This window comes from Bubalus kerabau, chromosome X (assembly GCF_029407905.1).
Source record: "Bubalus kerabau isolate K-KA32 ecotype Philippines breed swamp buffalo chromosome X, PCC_UOA_SB_1v2, whole genome shotgun sequence".
Classification (NCBI taxonomy): Eukaryota; Metazoa; Chordata; class Mammalia; order Artiodactyla; family Bovidae; genus Bubalus; species Bubalus kerabau.
Window position 1 is genome coordinate 128955695 of NC_073647.1, and position 19329 is coordinate 128975023.

Here is a 19329-nt window from a genome sequence, read left to right on the forward strand (position 1 = left end):
GGAGGTTGACATTTGATAAAATAGGGAGAATTTTTTTTTTCTGATTTGCTTCTTTTTTAGCTACATTAAAAAAATACAAAATAATTGTTTTCCGAGTTTAGACAAATGTGTGTAGTGTTGTCACCACGACTACAATCAAGACAGAACATTTGCATCATCCCTAAAATTTCCTCTTGTTTTGTGGTCACCCCGCCTGTTCCCAGTCTGTGGAAACTACTCCTCTTGTGTTCTGTTTCTATATTTATACCTTTTCCTGACCTGTATTTTAAATAACTATAGGAGGCAGCTGTGAAAGAATTACTGTTAGATCTTGTTCTTGAGCATAATGTGTCCTGATACAGACTTGAGAAAGGTATATACCATGATAACTCCGGGCAGATATGAGTGCTCTACCATGAACCTGTGAAAGTTTTCTCTTAAATAAGAACTCTCTAGCATAAAATAATAATGTTGCATATACTTACAGATTTGCATAGATTTAAAACTTGTGCTTCTGTTCCTGGGAGCCATGGTATTAATTGGTTTATTAGTCAGGTGGAGCGGGGAGCCTTAGGTCAGGACAGTTGTCCTTGAACATGTAAATGAAGAGTAGATAATCACCGTGCGTTAGTGTTTGGGCTTATTTTCTCTTTAAGGGGTGATTCACAGCCCTGATGAATATTTAGAGCAATGACTACTGGCCTCCAACCTTCTCATTATCTTCAGAACTTTAAAGAAAATACTTGATTTCTACCAACGACAGCAGTTACAGGAAGCCTCTTACTTCTTCTTGTCTCATGAACACAACTGTTGACCTCTTAATCCTGATTTCCAACAAGAAATATTTCTGTAAATGTGGGGCTTCTTCAACTCATTTTATGGCTGAAAAGTCAGTTGGGTATCTGGGCAAAGCACATGTCTGCCAAGTGTGTGTGAGTGCGTGGGGGACGCATTAGAACAACGAAGCTCCAGAAACAGGGAGGAAGGCAGTCTGGCATTTGGTTTGTGTTTTGTGGGAAACTAGTCCTAAAGAGCCGTTCACATTTTATACCATTGATATTAATGCATTCCGCCCTCCCCTTTCACAGTCATTAGTTTCTTACACTCTTGACTTCCTTGCCTGCCCCCCTACCCCCAGGAAGGAGTGCCAGTGTTTTATTTTGAAAAAACTTCAAGAACAAAGAAGAGTTGGAAGGATAGTATGATCCACACCCATATGTCCTGTATGTCTCTCCACCCTGGTTAGCATTTTTGTCCCATTTACATTTCACTTTCCCCAGGTATGTATGGCTTTGAATGTAGACACACAAACACATCTTTCCCCTTTACCATTTAAAGGTAAAAGGCCATCATACCATAAAATATAAACCCCTGAGCACTTCACCATACATCTTGTTTTATAAAAAGACTTTCTCCTGCAAAAGTGCAATACTGTCACTACACACAAATTTAACCCTGATTCTGCAAGACCATCTAGCATACAGTCCACATTGAAATGTCCCCATGCCTTCAGAATGTCTCTTATTTCTGGTTGTTTTCCTCCAGGATGCAGTCAAGGTCTTTGTCTGTCATTGGCTGGTCATGTCTGTGTCCTTTCACCTCATCTGAACAGTAGCCCAGCATTCTTTGTGTCTTCATTCATGACATTGACATTTTTGAAGAGTGCAGGCAGAATATGGGAGAAAGTCCCATATTCTGGAGTCTTCTGGTTGTTTCTTTAGATGAGATTCATGTTGGTTCTTATTGATAATGCTAAGAATGAGTGGTATGGTGGTATCAGTCAGATATTGCTGTTGTAAAAGTATCCTTTTCCCTATGTAATTAGAAAGTCATTTTTGTGATATTTTGAGCACTTCTGAGCATTCTATTCCTCAGTAGCCTTTCAGTGTATGGTGTGAGCCTCCGTTGATGATCCTTTCCTAATTCAGTGATTACCTTGGTGGTTGCCCAATAGCAGTTTTCTAATTCTACCCTGCTCTCTGCATGTGTTAGCTGGTTTTCTTCTGTGAAGAAGAGCTGCACTTTCCCCCTCTAATTTTCTGAGGGTCACTGAGGACATCCATGGTAATTGTGCATGTACAAAGAATGGCGCTTCTCCTGACTGAGTTGCCGTTGGGTACCATATTTGCCATGATGTTGCTGAAAACACAAATGCATAGAATTGACCATCCTTTCCCCCCATAGCAGTATAAGCTAAGCATATGTCTGATAAATACATTTCCACATCAGCCAATTCTTTCATGGGACCAAATCATATAACATGACTCATGTGCTAATAAGGATTGAGAAACCCATAGGCTTTTCTGTTTCTTTTTTTCCTTTTCACTACCTCAATTGACCTGTCAGTCCATGTGGCTCATATATGTCATAACATCTAACAGTAGAAGGAAGGATTGTTGTTGTTCAGTCAGTAAGTTGTATCTGACTCTTTGTGACCCCGTGGACTGTAGCCCACCAGGCTCCTCTGTCCATAGGATTTTCCAGGCAAGAATACTGGAGTGGGTTGCCATTTTCTTCTCCAGGGGATCTTCTCTACCCAGGGATCAAACCTGAGTCTCCTGCATTGGCAGGCGAGTTCTTTAACACTGACCCTCCTGGGAAATGCCAGAAGGAAAGATTGTCGTCATTGTTCAGTCGCTCATTCGTGTCCAACTCTTTGCCACCCCATGGACTGCAGCATGCCGGGCTTCCCTGTCCTTCACCATCTCCTGGAGCTTGCTCAGACTCATGTCCATTGAGTCGGTGATGCCATCCAACTATCTCGTCCTCTGTCGTCCTCTTCTCCTCCTGCCCTCAATCTTTCCCAGCATCAGGGTCTTTTCTAATGAGTCAGCTCTTTGCATCAGGTGGCCAAAGTATTGGATCTTCAGCTTCAGCATCAGTCCTTCCAATGAATATCCAGGAGGAAAGATACATAATGCCGAAAAGAAGGAGGGAAAGGAAACGATCAGAAGAGATAGGAGCATGCATTTATCTCAGTGCCTTTTGAGTATTCACTTGTACCTTCATGTAGCTCTCAGTAGACCGGCACAAAATTCAGTTCACAATCTGGTACTCGGGCATGGTCTCATGTTGTCCGTATTTAGATATCAGAGCCTCTCATACTCTCGGACGAGTTGAAGTTTCAAAAGATTTTGGAAATCAGCCTGTATGTTCCCTTCAGATATCACTTCTGTCCACCCATGTAGACTCCTTTAAGCATACATATTTCAGTCTGAAAATAATAGATAATCTTGAGCTGTGTCCTTACCTTCTTTGAGCCTTTTTTCATCTGTAACATCAAGCAAAACAGATTACCTCAAGAGTTATTTATCCCCAGGTTGCTTTGATTATATGCTAAATGTTGTAAGTGGAAAAAGCAGAAAGGGGTATGGGTTACGGTGTATATTTCAAAGCTTGGTCATTATCAGCCAAGTCTTAGCTGATCTTCTGGATAACAGTTCTTGTAACAGAGATGCAAAATACAGAAAACAGTCTTTTATGTGTAGTGTGGCCTTTCACATGAGAGCAACCGTTCTCTGAATAGAAGTAGCCTAGACTAAGAACAAGAAGTGACAAAACATCATGTGATGCCTCATATAAATGATCCCTGGTGGCCCTACACTTGAGTTTCCTCAGCAACCCAAATGTAAAACACAAGGATCTTATGTCTAAGAAGATCAAAATGCCACCTTCCTTCTGTTCTATTTGTTACACGCAGGTTTCATATAGTTTTATAGCAGATTTTTTTTTTTAGCATTCGTTTGATTTTCATAAAAATTGGGATCGTTTGGAAGAAGCATCATTAATATTCTTTACAACTTGTTCTTGTTCCTCCTTTTATGTTCGTTGCTAGTTCAGACTTCTCTCTTATGTAAAATATTCCACTGATGCCCTTGGTAGATTTAGAGGTTGTTAAAGAAATTGTAATAACAGCTCAGGGAACAGTCAGGAACTGCCTGTCCTATACCGTGTGACCCCAGCTAGCTGTTCTCCTTGTAGTTCTAAATCTTTGTGTACAGACTATAATTCACAAAACAGTTGTGATCAATTTAAATTCAGCAAATCTTTTCTAACACTAGGGCTTTTTGCAATCAGGGCCAGAAAAGTTGGGTTGTCAGCTGTTAATGCTATAACCTATTAACGATGGCAGCGATATTGAAATGGCTTTTTGAAATGGCTATTTGAAAGGGAACATTTTACTAGTGAAAACAGATGAAAATGGCCTGGGAGGAGAGATTAACCTTTTTGAAATATCTGTGGTTTGTCCCCAGTATTTTCTATAAATTTACCTTATTCTTTCAATAAGAATGTTTGGAAATTCTATTCATGCATATGAATGCATGTAATATTTATATATTTAGTTATTTTTTAAATAGACAGGAACTCTACTGAATAAATGAAAGCACACACACACACTTGTGCTAGCTGACTGCTTTAACCTTGCTTGAGTTAATTATTTGCCATGAATAAATAGATTTCTGTAACTTGTCATGAGATGCATTACGTGGAGTTTCTATTTGAAAAGCACCCTGATTTCAAATCAAGGTCTACAATTTTAGCATGTTCCCTTGTGACTTCTGGTTTGGGCTTTTTGAAATTTACTAGTCCTTTTTCTTCCCTCTCTCTGTAATAGGTAAATATATATGTTTAGATGAAAAAAATTTTAATTGAGGTATAATCGACATATACCCTGGTATAAGTTTAATGCACAACCTTAAAAAATTTTAATTGCAGTATAATTGACATAAAACATTTGGCAGTTTAATGTACAATGGGTTGATTTGACACATATATTGCAACATGAGTACCACCCTAGTGTTAGCTAATACCTCTCCCACGTCACGTAATTACCACTTCTCTTTTGTGGTGAGAACAATTGAGGTCTAGTCTCTTAGCAACTCTGAAGTTTATAATGCAGTACTGTTGGTTATAATCACTGTTCTATGCATTAGGTCTTTAGAACTTACTTATCTACTAGCTGTAAGTTGATAATCTCCCTGTTTCCCCTACCTCCAGTCTCTCATAACCACCATTCTATTCTGTTTTGGGGAGTTCAGCTTTTTTATATTCCATGTAGAAATGATATCGTACAGTATTTGTCTTTTTCTGTCTAAGTTATCTCACATAGCATAATGCCCTCAGGGCCCTTCTATATTGTCAAAAATGGCAGGATTTCCATCTTACAGCTGAGTGATATTCTCCTACATATATGCACACCATGTCTTTGGCCACCTCATGCGAAGAGTTGACTCATTGGAAAAGACTCTGATGCTGGGAGGGATTGGGGGCAGGAGGAGAAGGGGACGACAGAGGATGAGATGGCTGGATGGCATCACTGACTCGATGGACGTGAGTCTGAGTGAACTCCGGGAGTTGGTGATGGACAGGGAGGCCTGGCGTGCTGCGATTCATGGGGTTGCAAAGAGTCGGACACAACTGAGCGATTGAACTGAACTGAACGTCTTTTTTTTACCCATTCATCCACTGACAGACACTTAGGTTGTTTACCCATCTTGGCTATTGTGAATAATGCTGCAATGAAGATGGGAGTGCAGATATCCCTTCGATATCCTGTTTTCATCTCCTTTGGCTATATACCTAGAAGTGCAATTGCTAGACTGCATGGTTGTTCTATTTTTAATTTTTTGAGGAACCTCCATACTGTTTTCCATAATGGCTAAGCCAAATTATATTCCCACCAACAGTGCACAAGTGTTCTTTCTTCTCCAGCCTCACCAATGCCTATATCTTGTGTTCTTGATGGTAGCCATTCTAATAGGTGTGAAGCAGCATCTCATTTGTCTCTCCACAGTGTTAACCAGCGTACCCTTTGTCTCACAGGCAGTAATTGAACAGGCCTATCATAGCTTCTCGGTTTCTGTGTTGCAGAAGAGCACCGCCTGCCTATTAGGTGCCCAGTAGCATTTGGTTAATCATAGTGGACCCATGTTGGTTTCTTAGTTTTGACACATAAACCATGGCAATATAAGCTGTTAACATGGGGACACAGTTTCTCAATCTCAGCACTACTGACATGTTGGCCTGGATGATTCTTTGTATTCTCCAAATCCAGAAATAGACTATGGATTAGCCTTTTGCATGTAGCAGACAAGCCAACAGAGGCCATTAACTTTAAAAACTATTTAAAAGAAACTTATTTTGTCTTCTATTTCTTAGAAACCCTTATAAACTTATTGTTTTTTGCTCTTTAAGATGCCTGTGCAGATTTTTTTAAATTCTAACCTCATTCGGATATTATAACCCTTCCTTTTATTACTGTTTATTATGATCACAGTTTAATTCCCACCCATCATTAAATTCACCAAACCTTCATGGAAGGTATAGAAACATAGTTCCTGTCTCTAAATAACCCGCAACCTAGGAGAGAAACAAAGGAGGTTTAGACAAGTATTGTTTCCAGAACAAAAGGTGGTTCCTTTTTATCATCTGAGAACTACTGGGTACAATCTCTTCCATAATGTTTGCTTTTCTCTATACTAATTTTTTTCAGTTTATTAAGAACTGGCATGGTTTTTCAAAAGCCTGACAATGGGGATGCCAGTTACCTTCTCTTTAAAATATGATGTGTGTGTTTATGGTAGTTGGGGAGCAGGGCTTGCTGGGAAACCCTCTCAGTGTCAGTGATGCCATCTAACCATCTTGTCCTCTGCCACCCCCTTCTTTTGCCCTCAGTCTTTCCCAGCATCAGGGGCTTTTCCATGAGTCGGCTCTTGGCATCAGGTGGCCAGAGTATTGGAGCTTCAGCTTCCAATGAATATACAGGGTTGATTTCCTTTAGAATTGACTGGTTTGACTGTTAGCCTGAGAGAAAAGTAAGTATTCAGGTTGACACCCTGGCAGCCATTTGAAGCCCAGCCCTTCAGTTCCAAAGGGTTTCTGAAAAGCACAACAGTAAAGAAACCAAAAAGATACTCTGAACCATGGCAAATCCCCCAACTCCCAACCTACCACATAATGTCCTTTGAAATTATTATATTGCTAATTGTATCCCTTGGCTAGCCATTCACTGTCTTTGTACGTTGTTAAGATGACATTCGTATAAAGCCAGCATGCGATGCACTGGAAGGCAGAGGCAGTGACTGCAGTGGATTCCTTCCCTCACCTCTGTGCTGTGGGTAGTTGCTGCCAGGAGAGAACCAAGAGAGAAGGAACGGAGACCCAAGATACTTGCACACTGTGGCTGTCACACTGGAAGGAGCTGCGGTATCCTTGCTTTTTGTGTGTGCACACCATAAAAGTGGAAAGAGGAGATACTGCTGAAAGCAAAAACAAAACCCAGGGCTGAACGGCCCATTCTGAATTTTTGCTTAGATGGTTTGACACTGGTGTTTAGGGGCAAGGTCAGGGTCATCCTCAATACCGAGAGAAGCTATGAGGCCTGTATGCGGGTCAGCAGATAATGGCATCTGCAAGGATGACCTCAATCCATTGTCCTCATACCTGTCTTTTGACCTCAACAGCTTCCTGACATTTCAGGCTAACCTCTTGTTTTCTAGAGTGATCACAATGTAATTTTAGTTGGGTTTTACTTCTAGTGCTTTTAGCTCTCTATAGACATTTGGCCTGGTTTTGAATTCTTCCTTTCTTTATCGCCAGACAAAAGGAAAGGGAATATGCCACTAGGATACAGAATTGTTGGTAGTAAAAATGAAAGATCGAAATAGAATGAGAATGTGAATCCCTGTACCTTGTCTTCAGTGCTGTCAGTTGGCACAGGCGAGCAGTTTTGAAAGAGCCAAAATGATGGATCTTGCGTCTTAGGAGGAAGAAAGAACCTTGATAATTTCCCGCCTTTAAGCACAGGAGAATCTGTGGTCTTTTGAAAGAGGAGAGCATTCACTAGTTTCCCTTGTTAATTTCCACTAATGCTTTAACAACTTTCAGCATCAGGAAATGCTTCCGCATGAGTTACAGCCTAAATTCTTCATGCTGCTTAAGCCTGTTTCTTCTTGTTCTGTCCTCGGTGGAGAAATCGAACAGCTGGTCATAGGCCCCTATGCAAGAGCCATTCACATAATTGAAAACTGTTATTAAATCGCCCCTTCAGCCACTATTTCTTGCATATTCTCGTGTGTGTGTGTGTGTGTGTGTGTGTGTGTGTTTTCCCATGGCTAAATAATCCCAATTCCCTTAAGCTGTTCTCATAGGTCTTTCAAGCTCTTTAATTATCGCTGTGCCTTTCTGCCAAGCCTTCTCTAAGTTCTGGGTCAGGACTTAGCTTTAGCCACTAGAACTAGACACCAAGGATAATGCAATGATTGCTTCACACCGTATTTGTTAGGCCTTTCGTTGTACATCACAGACATGGTCAATATTTTTTTCTCTTTATTTTGGGCCACCTACATTTGTTGCTGACTCATAGTCAGATTTTTTTTTCTGTCTTCCACAGTGAACAGAGCTTTCTGTTAAAACTATGCTTTCTGTAATAAGCCTGAATTCTTTCTTTGTAGTCTGTCATTGAATCTATCATTAAAGAAACTATCCTTTAAATGTAAGTCAGGGAAACATATAGGTTCAGATTGGGCAACAATAAATCCCATGTTTTACATCAGAATGAATTAGTAATGCTTTTTTCAATTTGCTGTCTTTCTGTGATAGTTTTTGTCCTAGCTCCAGATGGTTATTTTGATAAATTTAGTTTCTGGACCAGTGGAGCAAGAGATTGTTATAGGACTTATTGTAACTGGAACTTGCAGTTCTTTTGACACAGACTTTCATTGTATCTTTGTTTATCAGATGAAGAAACACTTAGAGACTAAATAATAATATAACTAGAGGGAGTCACAGTCCTCCAACCAGAGAGGGCTGGCTTTTGGCTTTGTGTTGACTAGAGGTGCAGTCTGTAGTGGTGTGGCCCACCTTTGACCTTGGCCTGTTTAATTTATTCACTAGTAACTTTTGGATGAAGGCAGAACACATATTTTTATTTATTTGTTTGTTTGTTTTAATTTAATTTAATTTTATTTTTTAACTTTACAATATTGTATTGGTTTTGCCATATATCAACATGCATCCACCACAGGTATACATGTGTTCCCCATCCTGAACCCTCCTCCCTCCTCCCTCCTTGTACCATCCCTCTGGGTCGTCCCAGTGCACCAGCCCCAAGCATCCAGTATCGTGCATCGAACCTGGACTGGCGACTCGTTTCATATATGATATTATACATGTTTCAATGTCATTCTCCCAAATCATCCCACCCTCTCCCTCTCCCACAGAGTCCAAAAGACTGTTCTATATCTGTTTATTATGTATTTATTTGGCTGTGCTGGGTCTTAGTTGTGGGATGTGGGATCTAGTTCTCTGACCAGAGATTGAACCCAGGCCCCCTGCATTGGGAATGTAGAGTCTTAGGCACTGGATGAGCAGGGAAGTCCCCAGAAAACATATATTTAAATGTAAAAATTACAGAGTTGGGGAGAATGACTAACCCATGGGCTGTAAGAGTCAGGATCCTTAAAGATACAGATGAACTGATTATAATGGGCTAAAACTAACAGGAAAGTCCTTGACGGAAGTAGAAGAAAATACATCCCAAATGAATATGTACAAAACAGAAGAATCACTGAAAACAGCCAAACAGTATTTCTTATCATACCCAACAGTGCATTAGTACCTTGGGGGTGTTCACAAATCTTAAAACATAAGAACAATGATAAATGTCCCAGGATCACTGAATAATTAGTGTGAGAAATTCTGAGGTCAAACAGGGTTTAATGTTTCCTTACTGACAACCAACCCAGCTTTTAGTATGTTAAAGTGCATTAAGCGACAGATAGAATGTGCAGTGTTTCCTTAATTAATTTGACCTTCTCTTCTTGAAACATCTTGCTGGGTCATTGATCTTCTGGACACACTGGGAAACACTGACCTAGAGATCTTAGTGGAGTGGAAGCGCTGTGGGAGCCTCCAGTGCAGAACAAAAGAAAGTCATCCAATTATACTGTCCAGAGAGATGGCAATACCATTCACAGCACATCATATTTTGGAGAACAGAGTTCTAAAGGACAGTGGCAAACCATGCCTTTCATATGAGGAAGAAATAAGAGAAATAGGGATGAAGGGCCATGGACAGACATAACAGCTCTGGTAAAATATTGAAAGAGATTTGTGAAGGCTTGAGAACTTCGATGTTTCTGGTCAGATGTATAGTAATAATGACATAACGATAGCAAACACTGACTGACATGGCTCTCGCTGTGTGCCAGTGTTGAAGTGTCTTTCATTGAAATATTAAAGCAGCCCTACAAGATAGGTCCTATAAATAGTTCCACTTCATGGCAGAGGAAAATTGAGACACAGAAAGATAAAGTTACTCTCCCAGAGTAACACAATCAGTGGCAAAACTGGGATTTGAACTCTTGTGGTTGGATTCTGGAGCCTCTCCTCCTATTGGCTGTGCTGATGGATTTCAGCTCAGGGTGATAAAGCACTTGTGACAAGGGTACCTGTACACAAATGTTCAAGATCGTCCATGGAGGATGTTTGCTTCCTCACATGGATGTTTATTATATGGCAGCTATGAGAACACACTGGCATTGGATAAGTTTGGACGTGGTGACTGTCAGAAGTCTTACAGCTCTGTGGTGCCATTCCAGAAGGAGGAATTCACATCCATGGTCCCTTTCATCGTCAGGTTCTGTAATTCTTTTTTAGCTTTTAAGAAAATGTTCACAAAGTACATTACCTCTGTGATAGCACTCTATCTAGAATGAAGTACTCAACAGAAGCTTTTGATCAGTAGCTTGAATTTATGCCACTTTGCAGCTAGGAATTCAAGGTTAAACAGCTCATTATAATGTTGCTGAGTTAATAATTGGGGGTTACTCCTGGAGTACTGCCGAAGTGGTGAGTGTTACAAGCCCAATGACCCTACTCTTGTCTGCCTAAAGTGTGAATACATTCTTTATTAGCACACCACATTCCAAGAGAAGCGCCATGAGTCTGCAGTTCATATACTCATTATGTGTATGATCCTAAATATCCCATCATATATTCAGTGTAAATTGATCTCAAAATAGGTAACACCCTGTGGTTCTTGGAAAAAGCAAATGAAGACCATCTCTGGAGAAGGCACTTTCTTAGGGAAGGCCTGCTCAGAGAAATGGCAGTTAGATTGAGGAAGTCTAACATTGATCTAATGTATTCCCATAAGCAGAGAGAAGGGATGGAGAAGAGGCAGTATTTGTTGAGATCATGACTGAGAAGCTTCCAGAGCTGACTAAAGACTCTAACCCACATATTCCTGAAGCCTAGTAAATCCTAAAAAGTATCGATAAAATCCTAGAAGTACAAGATGAGACAGGAAAAACATAGATGACCTTCAAGGAACCAATAGCATCACGGCTGACTTGTCAACGGTTAGCAGCAGAGAAAGTGAAATAAAAGTGAAATAATATTTCAGTGTGCTAAAACAAAATCAAAACAAATGAAAAACCCCTTTCAGTCTAAAAATCATTACCCACTGAGGATAACTATCAAGAATATGGATAAAAGAGACTTTCAGGCAAACAAAAGCTGAGAAATTCACTATCAACAGACACTTACTAAAGGAAATACTAAAAGATACACTGCCAACAGAACTGATCCCAGATGGGAGATCTGAGATTGAAGGAAGCAATGGAAAACAAACCCCCCAAAAGTGGTTAATATATGGATCAATTTAACAATATAAAAACATAAAACATGATCTTATAGGGTTAAAAAATGTAATTAAATGCATGACTATAGTAACATACCAATCAAATGATGGATAAATATATTTTGAATTTTCTAAAATCATTAGACTCACTGGGAGGCACGGTATTTATTAAACTCTGAAAAACAGAAAACTAGAGTTAGACAGAGAAACAACAGGTCTCCATGAAGAGAGCAGTAGAGCAGGAGGTTTCAATGCTAGACTCACTCTTGCTGCCAGGGAGCTGTCTGGCCTTTGAAAAGCCATTTCTCTCATCTACATCTCAGTTTTCTTGTCTGTGAAATGAAGCTTCAGGACCAGATGAATTGTAAAGCCTCTTATTACGATTGTAAGAAACACTGAGAAACAGATTCACTGGAGGGGAAAGAAAAAAAAAAGGATCAATCATTCCTTGAGGTTTCTTTTTTCTCTCTCTCTCTTTTGAAATTTTATCAATAAGCACTTCCTTTTTACTTATAGCTAAGTTTTATATATCTCTTCCCAAACTGGAGTAAGATATAGTCTCTCCCAGGTGTGTATTGTACTTTACTTTTTGCATTTGTTTGCTTTCCTTTCTTGTCATCTAGTAGCCAAACAGGGTCATGGCAGTTTCCCAGACTGCCATGTGTCAGAGGGCTCATGTGGATGTTGGGAGGACATTTGCAGAATCAGGCTGTGAAAAGTGGGCGTCACTGTACCACTTTGGCTCTTTATTTGATGCATCACCAGAAATGACATACACCTCCTTTACTTTCTTATCTTCTCTCCTTGCACTCTCCGGCCTTCTGTCTCTGCAGGCTAATAATAAGCCTGAGATCGAAGCAGCACTCTTCCTCGATTGGATGAGACTAGAACCCCAGTCCATGGTGTGGCTGCCCGTCCTGCACAGAGTGGCTGCCGCAGAGACTGCCAAGCATCAGGCCAAGTGTAACATCTGCAAGGAGTGTCCGATCATCGGCTTCAGGTAGGCAGAAGCCCCACAGTGTCATTTTTGTCGTATCATTTCTCAGCCTTGTATGACTTGTCTGTTACACACCCCCATGCCAGTTGCTATTAGTGCATTGTTACCCACCGTGCCAGTTGCTGTTAGTCTGCTCCTCTCCGTGGTGGGAGAGGAGGTGACCAGGCTGGAGCCTGGATCCCTGCTGTCACCCCCCTGAGCACTGGGTTATGTTGGTAGATCTGCTTCATGAGACAGGTGGCCATCTCCACTTTCCCTCTTTAGCTCTGCAGAGCCATGTTCTTCATCGATCAGGATGGACTCCCTGTCTCCACCAAGATTTTCGTCTATCAAGTATACACAGATTAACTGTACCTCTTCTTTCCTGGAACCAAGACATTTTGATCATCTCTTTTTTTTCCCCATGCTCTTTTCTGTTTATAGAACCTCTCCCAGAATCAGTTATAAAACTAAGGAATTATTCTATTTTGGGAGACTTGTCATGGTAGCTCAGTCTCTTAATCACTCTACACTACTTTTCTTGCCCTAAAGTAACCAGAATTGTTTAGAGCAGCTTAGACCATACTTCTTGATCTGTGAATCTGATTATGCTCTTTTCATAGTCTCCTAATGAACTTCTGAGGGAATATAAAGTGTGCAAGTAAATGAAAGATTCACAAAGCCACTAAAACAAGAAAATGTTCCTTATAAATTTAAAAGTGCAAGAAGTAGGAAACATTGTAGGTTATTATTATTATGACTTTCTTAAAATGTCCCAGAAAACACTTGGCTTTTAAATCTTCAGTCTTGCTGACCTGTCTGGGGAGACAGGATATTTTTAAATGAATGAATCTTCATGAACAGTAATCCCAAACCCAAATTCTGAAATAGTGGTGTATTTAAACATCTGAATCAACCTCAAGGTTGCCATAGTGATGAATAAGCCATCAAGTTGTAAACTAGCTGTAGCATCCTCTGCCTGTTCAGGATCCACTTACCAGCTAAGTAAATACTCATTGCTGGTTATGCTGAGACTTGTCTCATTACTTTGTTTCTAATAATTACATTTTACCATTTGTGTGCCTTTTATTCACTGTGCCCCTTCCATACTTCATGCTGTGTACAAAGAGGTTTTACAGAGATCTTCAGAGGTTTCTAAAGCCTAGATAGACAGTGTTGAGTAGGCAGTACTAGCAAAGGACACCTTCCTGGTTTCTTCGGGCAAGAGTGATGCCTTGGGGCAGCGGGGAGGGGGAGCTCCAGGGGACTGCATTGCATTTCTCACCTTTCTTTTCTTATCTTCATTCACTGGTAAGATCTGTAGACAAAGCAGAGGGTGGATTTTATAAAATACAAAAGGAGAATGCTTTGGAGGGTCTAAGAGAGCATTTTGACATTCAGTTCTTTTGCCCTTATGAAAGTAAATTATTTTAGGAATCAGCATTTCTCTTTCCTCCTTTTCCCCATTCTTAGAAGATGACTAGGATCTAAAAACAGTAGCCTTTTCCCCACATTCCCATATGTGACATGAGGAATATATTTATTTGAATTGGCTCAGAGTCTTATCTGAAAAAGCACAAGGCAGGGAGAGTATGAAACCAAGAATAGAGTATTCTGAGAATGGGGGGAAGTGTAGCATGTAGTACTTCCAGATTATGAATCCTTTCATCTCACCCAAATTGTGTCTTGTCTTGGGGTTTCCATTTTCATGTGGGGGTAAGGTGGTGAGGGATTTCTGAAGAGAGACAGATAAAAGAGGTTATCCAAGTAACTCTGAAAATGAATCATGTCTGTCAATCAGAAAATGTAAAGTAAGATTTGTTTTAATTGAGACTTCTTGCTGAATTTTCTTTTGTCTTATGAAATTGCTTTATCTATATAATTTTTTAAAAAATAATTCCCTCAGGAAATGTTGGTGCCCTTTTGATGGGTGCGGGATGGGCCTGAAATGCATCTATCTGTCCTTTCTGAGAGTTCTTTTAAATTCCAGTATTTGGTCTTCAAAAGCCTAGAAGTTTGCCAGTGTCTTCCTACTTAATCTGAAAGAGTTCCCAGTGGAGTTTAAGCAAGACCTGAGTTTTTCTCCCCTCCCTCCAAATGTTTACAGGATGTTTCTGCCAAAATGTTTTGATACTGCAGGTAAAACACCAGAAAAATCTGGAGGTAGGAATTTAATCACTTACCTTGAGGGATTAATAAACACAGCATTCTGTTTCTAGAATTAAAACAGTATGGAAGGAGGTTTCTTAAAGGGTATTCTTTGGGAATTTGATCTGAAGAGATACATACGTGTTTGTTTTTGTGCTTTACCAGGTACAGAAGTCTAAAGCACTTTAATTATGACATCTGCCAAAGCTGCTTTTTCTCTGGCCGCGTTGCAAAAGGCCATAAAATGCACTATCCCATGGTGGAATATTGCACTCCGGTAAGTAGATGTGTCCCTGAGCTTGAGTCAGCTCACCTGGGAGAAGTTTCAGTTTTCTCCAATGTTGCAGATGATCTGTGATGCTATGATTGCTCAGCTCCCCAGATGTTGCCCAACTCAAGTAGCTCCAAATTGCAGATTCTGGGATTGACCTTATCCCTGGTGCGATGCCTGGCACGTGCAGAATGTCATAGACACTCCACACACACTGTTGGGTGAAGCAATAGTTTTCATTTCTGTTTGCATGGGTTGTAGAGAAGACATTTTTCACATTTAGTTTCCACATCCCTAGCTGTTGTGTGTAGAGGTGTTAGGGCCATGGGGCACGTTGAGTATGGAGGAGGAGTAATGTAGGTTCCCTGAAATTCATAATCCACCATTTAAATGAATCTTGCTCATCTTTTGTCTGTTTAACATACTAACACTTACCATTAAATGCTAGGCATTTACCTTTGAAACTACTCTGTATGAGACAGGTATTATTTTTATCCCCTTTTTACAGTTGAGGACTCTTGACATTCTGAGGTTAAAAAGTTTGCCCAAGTTTCTATAATTAAGTGCTGGAGTCATCTCTTAAGTTATTGTCTTCTTGGGGAAATGTTAAGTGGCCAACAGAACTTTGAAAAACTGCTGGAGACACACATATGGACACCAAGGGGGAAGGTGGTGGTGGTATGAATTGGGAGATTGGGATTGACATATACACACTATTGACACTATGTATAAAATAGATAACTAATGAAAACCTGCTGTATAACGCAGGGAATTCTACTCAACGCTCTGGTGACCTAAATGGAAAGAAAATCCAAAAAAAAGGGTGATACATTTATACATATAGCTGATTCACATTGCTGTACAGCGGAAGCTAGCACAGCATTGTAAAGCAACTATAGTCCAATAAATATTAATTTAATAAAGAAAGAGAAGAAAAATCACTAGTGAAATGGAAAGGGCATGGACTTGGTGGACACAGACCTGGGTGTAAATCTCGTATTCCTTCAACACTGGCTGCTAGCTATTCAAAGTGCCATCTGTAGGCCAGCAGCTTTGGCATCACCTGGGAGCTTATTAGCAGTGCAGAACCTCAAACCTCACCCTGGACTTTATAAATCAAAAGCAGCATTTTAGCGAGATCTGCAGGTGGTTTCCAACACATCAGAGTTTGAGAATCTCTGCTTTAAAGCCTTTCTCTCTTGTATCTTCAGAGCGATCCTCCCAGTTATTTCATTGTCTTCCTCACTTTGATTCCTTTTGCAAAGGTATTCAATGATGGAGAATGTACCATGCTGTGAATCGAATGGTACTTAGTGGGTAAAATCTGATAGCAACATGGACAGATATTGTTTTACAAATACCGTAAGGTGTAACAAAACTGAAGGCCAACTCTCTGACCTCCAGACGTCTATTAATTACCATTTATCGAGCAGCCTAGTACTTGAGACTTCATTGATTCACCATCACAACTTGTTGAGGCATTCTTGCTTCAGTTTTGTAGATGATTGGAGCCTTGGGTAGGTAAATAACTCACCCCCGTTAACCCCATTAGTAAAGGGCAGGTCTGGTGTCAAAGCCCGTTTTGTGTGATTTCAGCCTTTGCTCTTGCCTCCTGCTCTTAATTATAAGACAAGTACCTCAAGGCAGAGCACCGAAGCGGTGCTTTCCGTTCAAAACCCTGCCCCAGGTCTGATCTCCTCATGATTTCCGTTTCAGACTACATCGGGAGAAGATGTTCGAGACTTTGCCAAGGTACTAAAAAACAAATTTCGCACCAAAAGGTATTTTGCGAAGCATCCCCGAATGGGCTACCTGCCAGTGCAAACGGTCTTAGAGGGGGACAACATGGAAACGTGAGTAGTGGCCAGAGCACAGCAGCCTCTTAGTTGACATATATTTGAGCTCCTTTCACCTGAATACCTTCCTTCACTCCCAAATGCAGTCTCTCCTATTTCTTTCTTTAGATTTACTGTAGCTGTAAAGAGAAAAGCAAGCTGACGTTCAGTTACCAGTTTCCATGTCAATTGTCCCGTGAACAGTGACCCTTTCGAAAAGTTAAACTGTATCTCACAGGGGAAAAAAACCACCATATCCTGGCTCGCAATTACCTTACAAAGGCTTGTAAGAAATACGGGACTGTTTACAAATGAGTGACTCCAAGATTTCATTTTGATTCTCCCCCCTCACAAATCAGTAGGCGTGTGGCTTTTTGTATCTGATTGTGTGGTCGCAGCTAGTCACTTTTTCCTACTTGAAAGAAAATAATGGTCACAGGAAATGTCTTCACAGTAAGTAGTTATGATTCGCTAGATCCAAGTGATGATCTTGTCTTCACCTCTTTTGAACCTTCTCTTCTGTTTTCCATGACTCTGACGGCAGTCGCACCACTGGTTTTCTTTTAATTCACCTTTCACCTTTGTCTGGCCGTTGCTTTTCATGGTTCATACTTAATTGGGTTTCATTTATTTTGACCTTTCAGTAATTTTTTTTTTGTATGTGTGTGTGTGGCTGAGTTTGCCTGTGTCTCTCTTCACCACCTCATTTTTTGTTTTGCAGTCCTGTTACTCTGATCAACTTCTGGCCGGTAGACTCTGCGTGAGTACTTGCGCTGAAGGGTGCTGCTATCACAAACACATTCGCTTGCTTGATTTTTAAAAAATTTTTGTTCTGTTTGGTTTAAGGACATTTTAATTTCCCTTCCTTCCTTTCAAAATTTTTCCCTTGCTGAGACTTTGAGGGTGCCCTCTGCCACAGATCAGGAGAGTCAGTGAGGTTTTAGGGTCCCCACCTGGTCAAATGAAAACCAGCAGAAATCCTGGCCTGGAGGTCAAAGTGACATCAAAGAAATTGTTGAGTTGTTAGTTCTGTTCCTGGCAGACATGTTTATATGCTCTTTCCTTGTAAGCAGGGAAGAGCCTTCTGATTACATAATAATATTCTTTAGTTATATTTCTAGAGATTGAGTGCTTTAGGACCTTCAAAAGGATGATGCTGTATTCTTTAGGGCCTGTTATAAGTGGACCATTAAAAACCAGCGAAGTTTGTTTCATAGTATAATGTTGAGTATGGTTGAATAATTTCAGTGAGGCACATGGCCTTTTTATCAGGTAATGCCATGCTATTTGACTAATCTTTATATATATATATATATATATGTGTGTGTGTGTGTACATATATATATATATATATATATATATATGAGTTTCTCAGTTTTGACCTACACTCACTTTGCTCTCTTCTCCAAGCTAAATACCCAGCTCATAAACATACATTTACACTGGAAGGAAAGTGTACTGTAGTGTTTGTTATTACTATTGGTGTGTCTTATTAATAATACTAATACTTGATATTAATAAATAATTTACTGACTTATCTCAGAATTTAGAATGTCATTAGAAAACTCTATATAGTCTGTGATTTATATATCAGCAAAGTGCATTGTTTTAAAGTTACAGTGTGTGTGGGGGGGTTTATAACAAAATTTTGGTATTTCACAATGTACTTTATGAAAATATTTAAAGTCAGACAGTTCTATTATATATAAGAGGGAAATGACTAATTTGGAAAGTGGACTTATATAAGAATTCAGTTTATCTTTATTGGGTCTTTTTTATTCCACCATGTAATTAAATTTAAAGTAGGTCCTTTTTAAAAAATCCTGTCGTGATAAGTACAAACTGTTAATTGAAGTTTATTTGAAGTCTTTATTGGCCTAAAGGAAGTGTGAGGCTTTCCTTTCTTCTTTAAAGCCACATTATTGTGCCCTTTAATTTTGAGATATGGTTACTATATTTGATTTCTTTACTAATGGGGAGTTATTTAGATTCAGCTATGTTACTTGCTATTGGTAATTATTTTCCCTATCCCAGGTAATCTATATGTTTACAGAAGGTAAAACCTTTCATAAATAAAGAACTTTTAAAAAATAATATACTGAAATTCTAAGCTGGATTGGATCCTGATAAGCAAGTGGATTTTCTCTGTGTTGGAATAAGTTCTAACCAACTTAAAAATCCAAAAGACAAATATGCCAAAGGTTAATTTTTTTAAAACACATAGACAGAGGTAGCACAGCATAATAAAGAATGACTAACTAGAGAGGAAGTTTATTCTATCCATAAGCTAATGAGAAGCATTCAGGGAGTCAGTTTAATGTAACTTATTTTAAGTAGAGGGTGTTTGTCTTTCTGAAAACATTCTTTATAAAAATATATTCTCTAACAACTGAAACCTGCCCCCACTTTGCCTTCCCATAACAAGTATGCTGGATTATTCAGAAATAGTGGGAAATTCTAATTTTCAGGAAGAAAA

At 39.7% G+C, this 19329-nt stretch overlaps 1 protein-coding gene across 8 annotated transcripts in view; it reads left to right on the forward strand.

The window, feature by feature from the left end:
• Positions 1 to 19329, forward strand: part of DMD (dystrophin) — a 2389494-nt gene that overhangs the window by 2301358 nt on the left and 68807 nt on the right. For 6 of the 8 annotated variants that reach the window (XM_055564496.1, XM_055564495.1, XM_055564498.1 and 3 more), the window contains 4 exons: positions 12457 to 12623; positions 14913 to 15024; positions 16735 to 16871; positions 17575 to 17613. In XM_055564496.1, coding sequence (XP_055420471.1) covers positions 12457 to 12623; positions 14913 to 15024; positions 16735 to 16871; positions 17575 to 17613 — 455 coding nt within the window. Of the gene's footprint in view, positions 1 to 12456; positions 12624 to 14912; positions 15025 to 16734; positions 16876 to 17574; positions 17614 to 19329 lie in introns of those variants that run through there. The other 2 variants (XM_055564499.1, XM_055564501.1) reach the window with 2 other exon arrangements.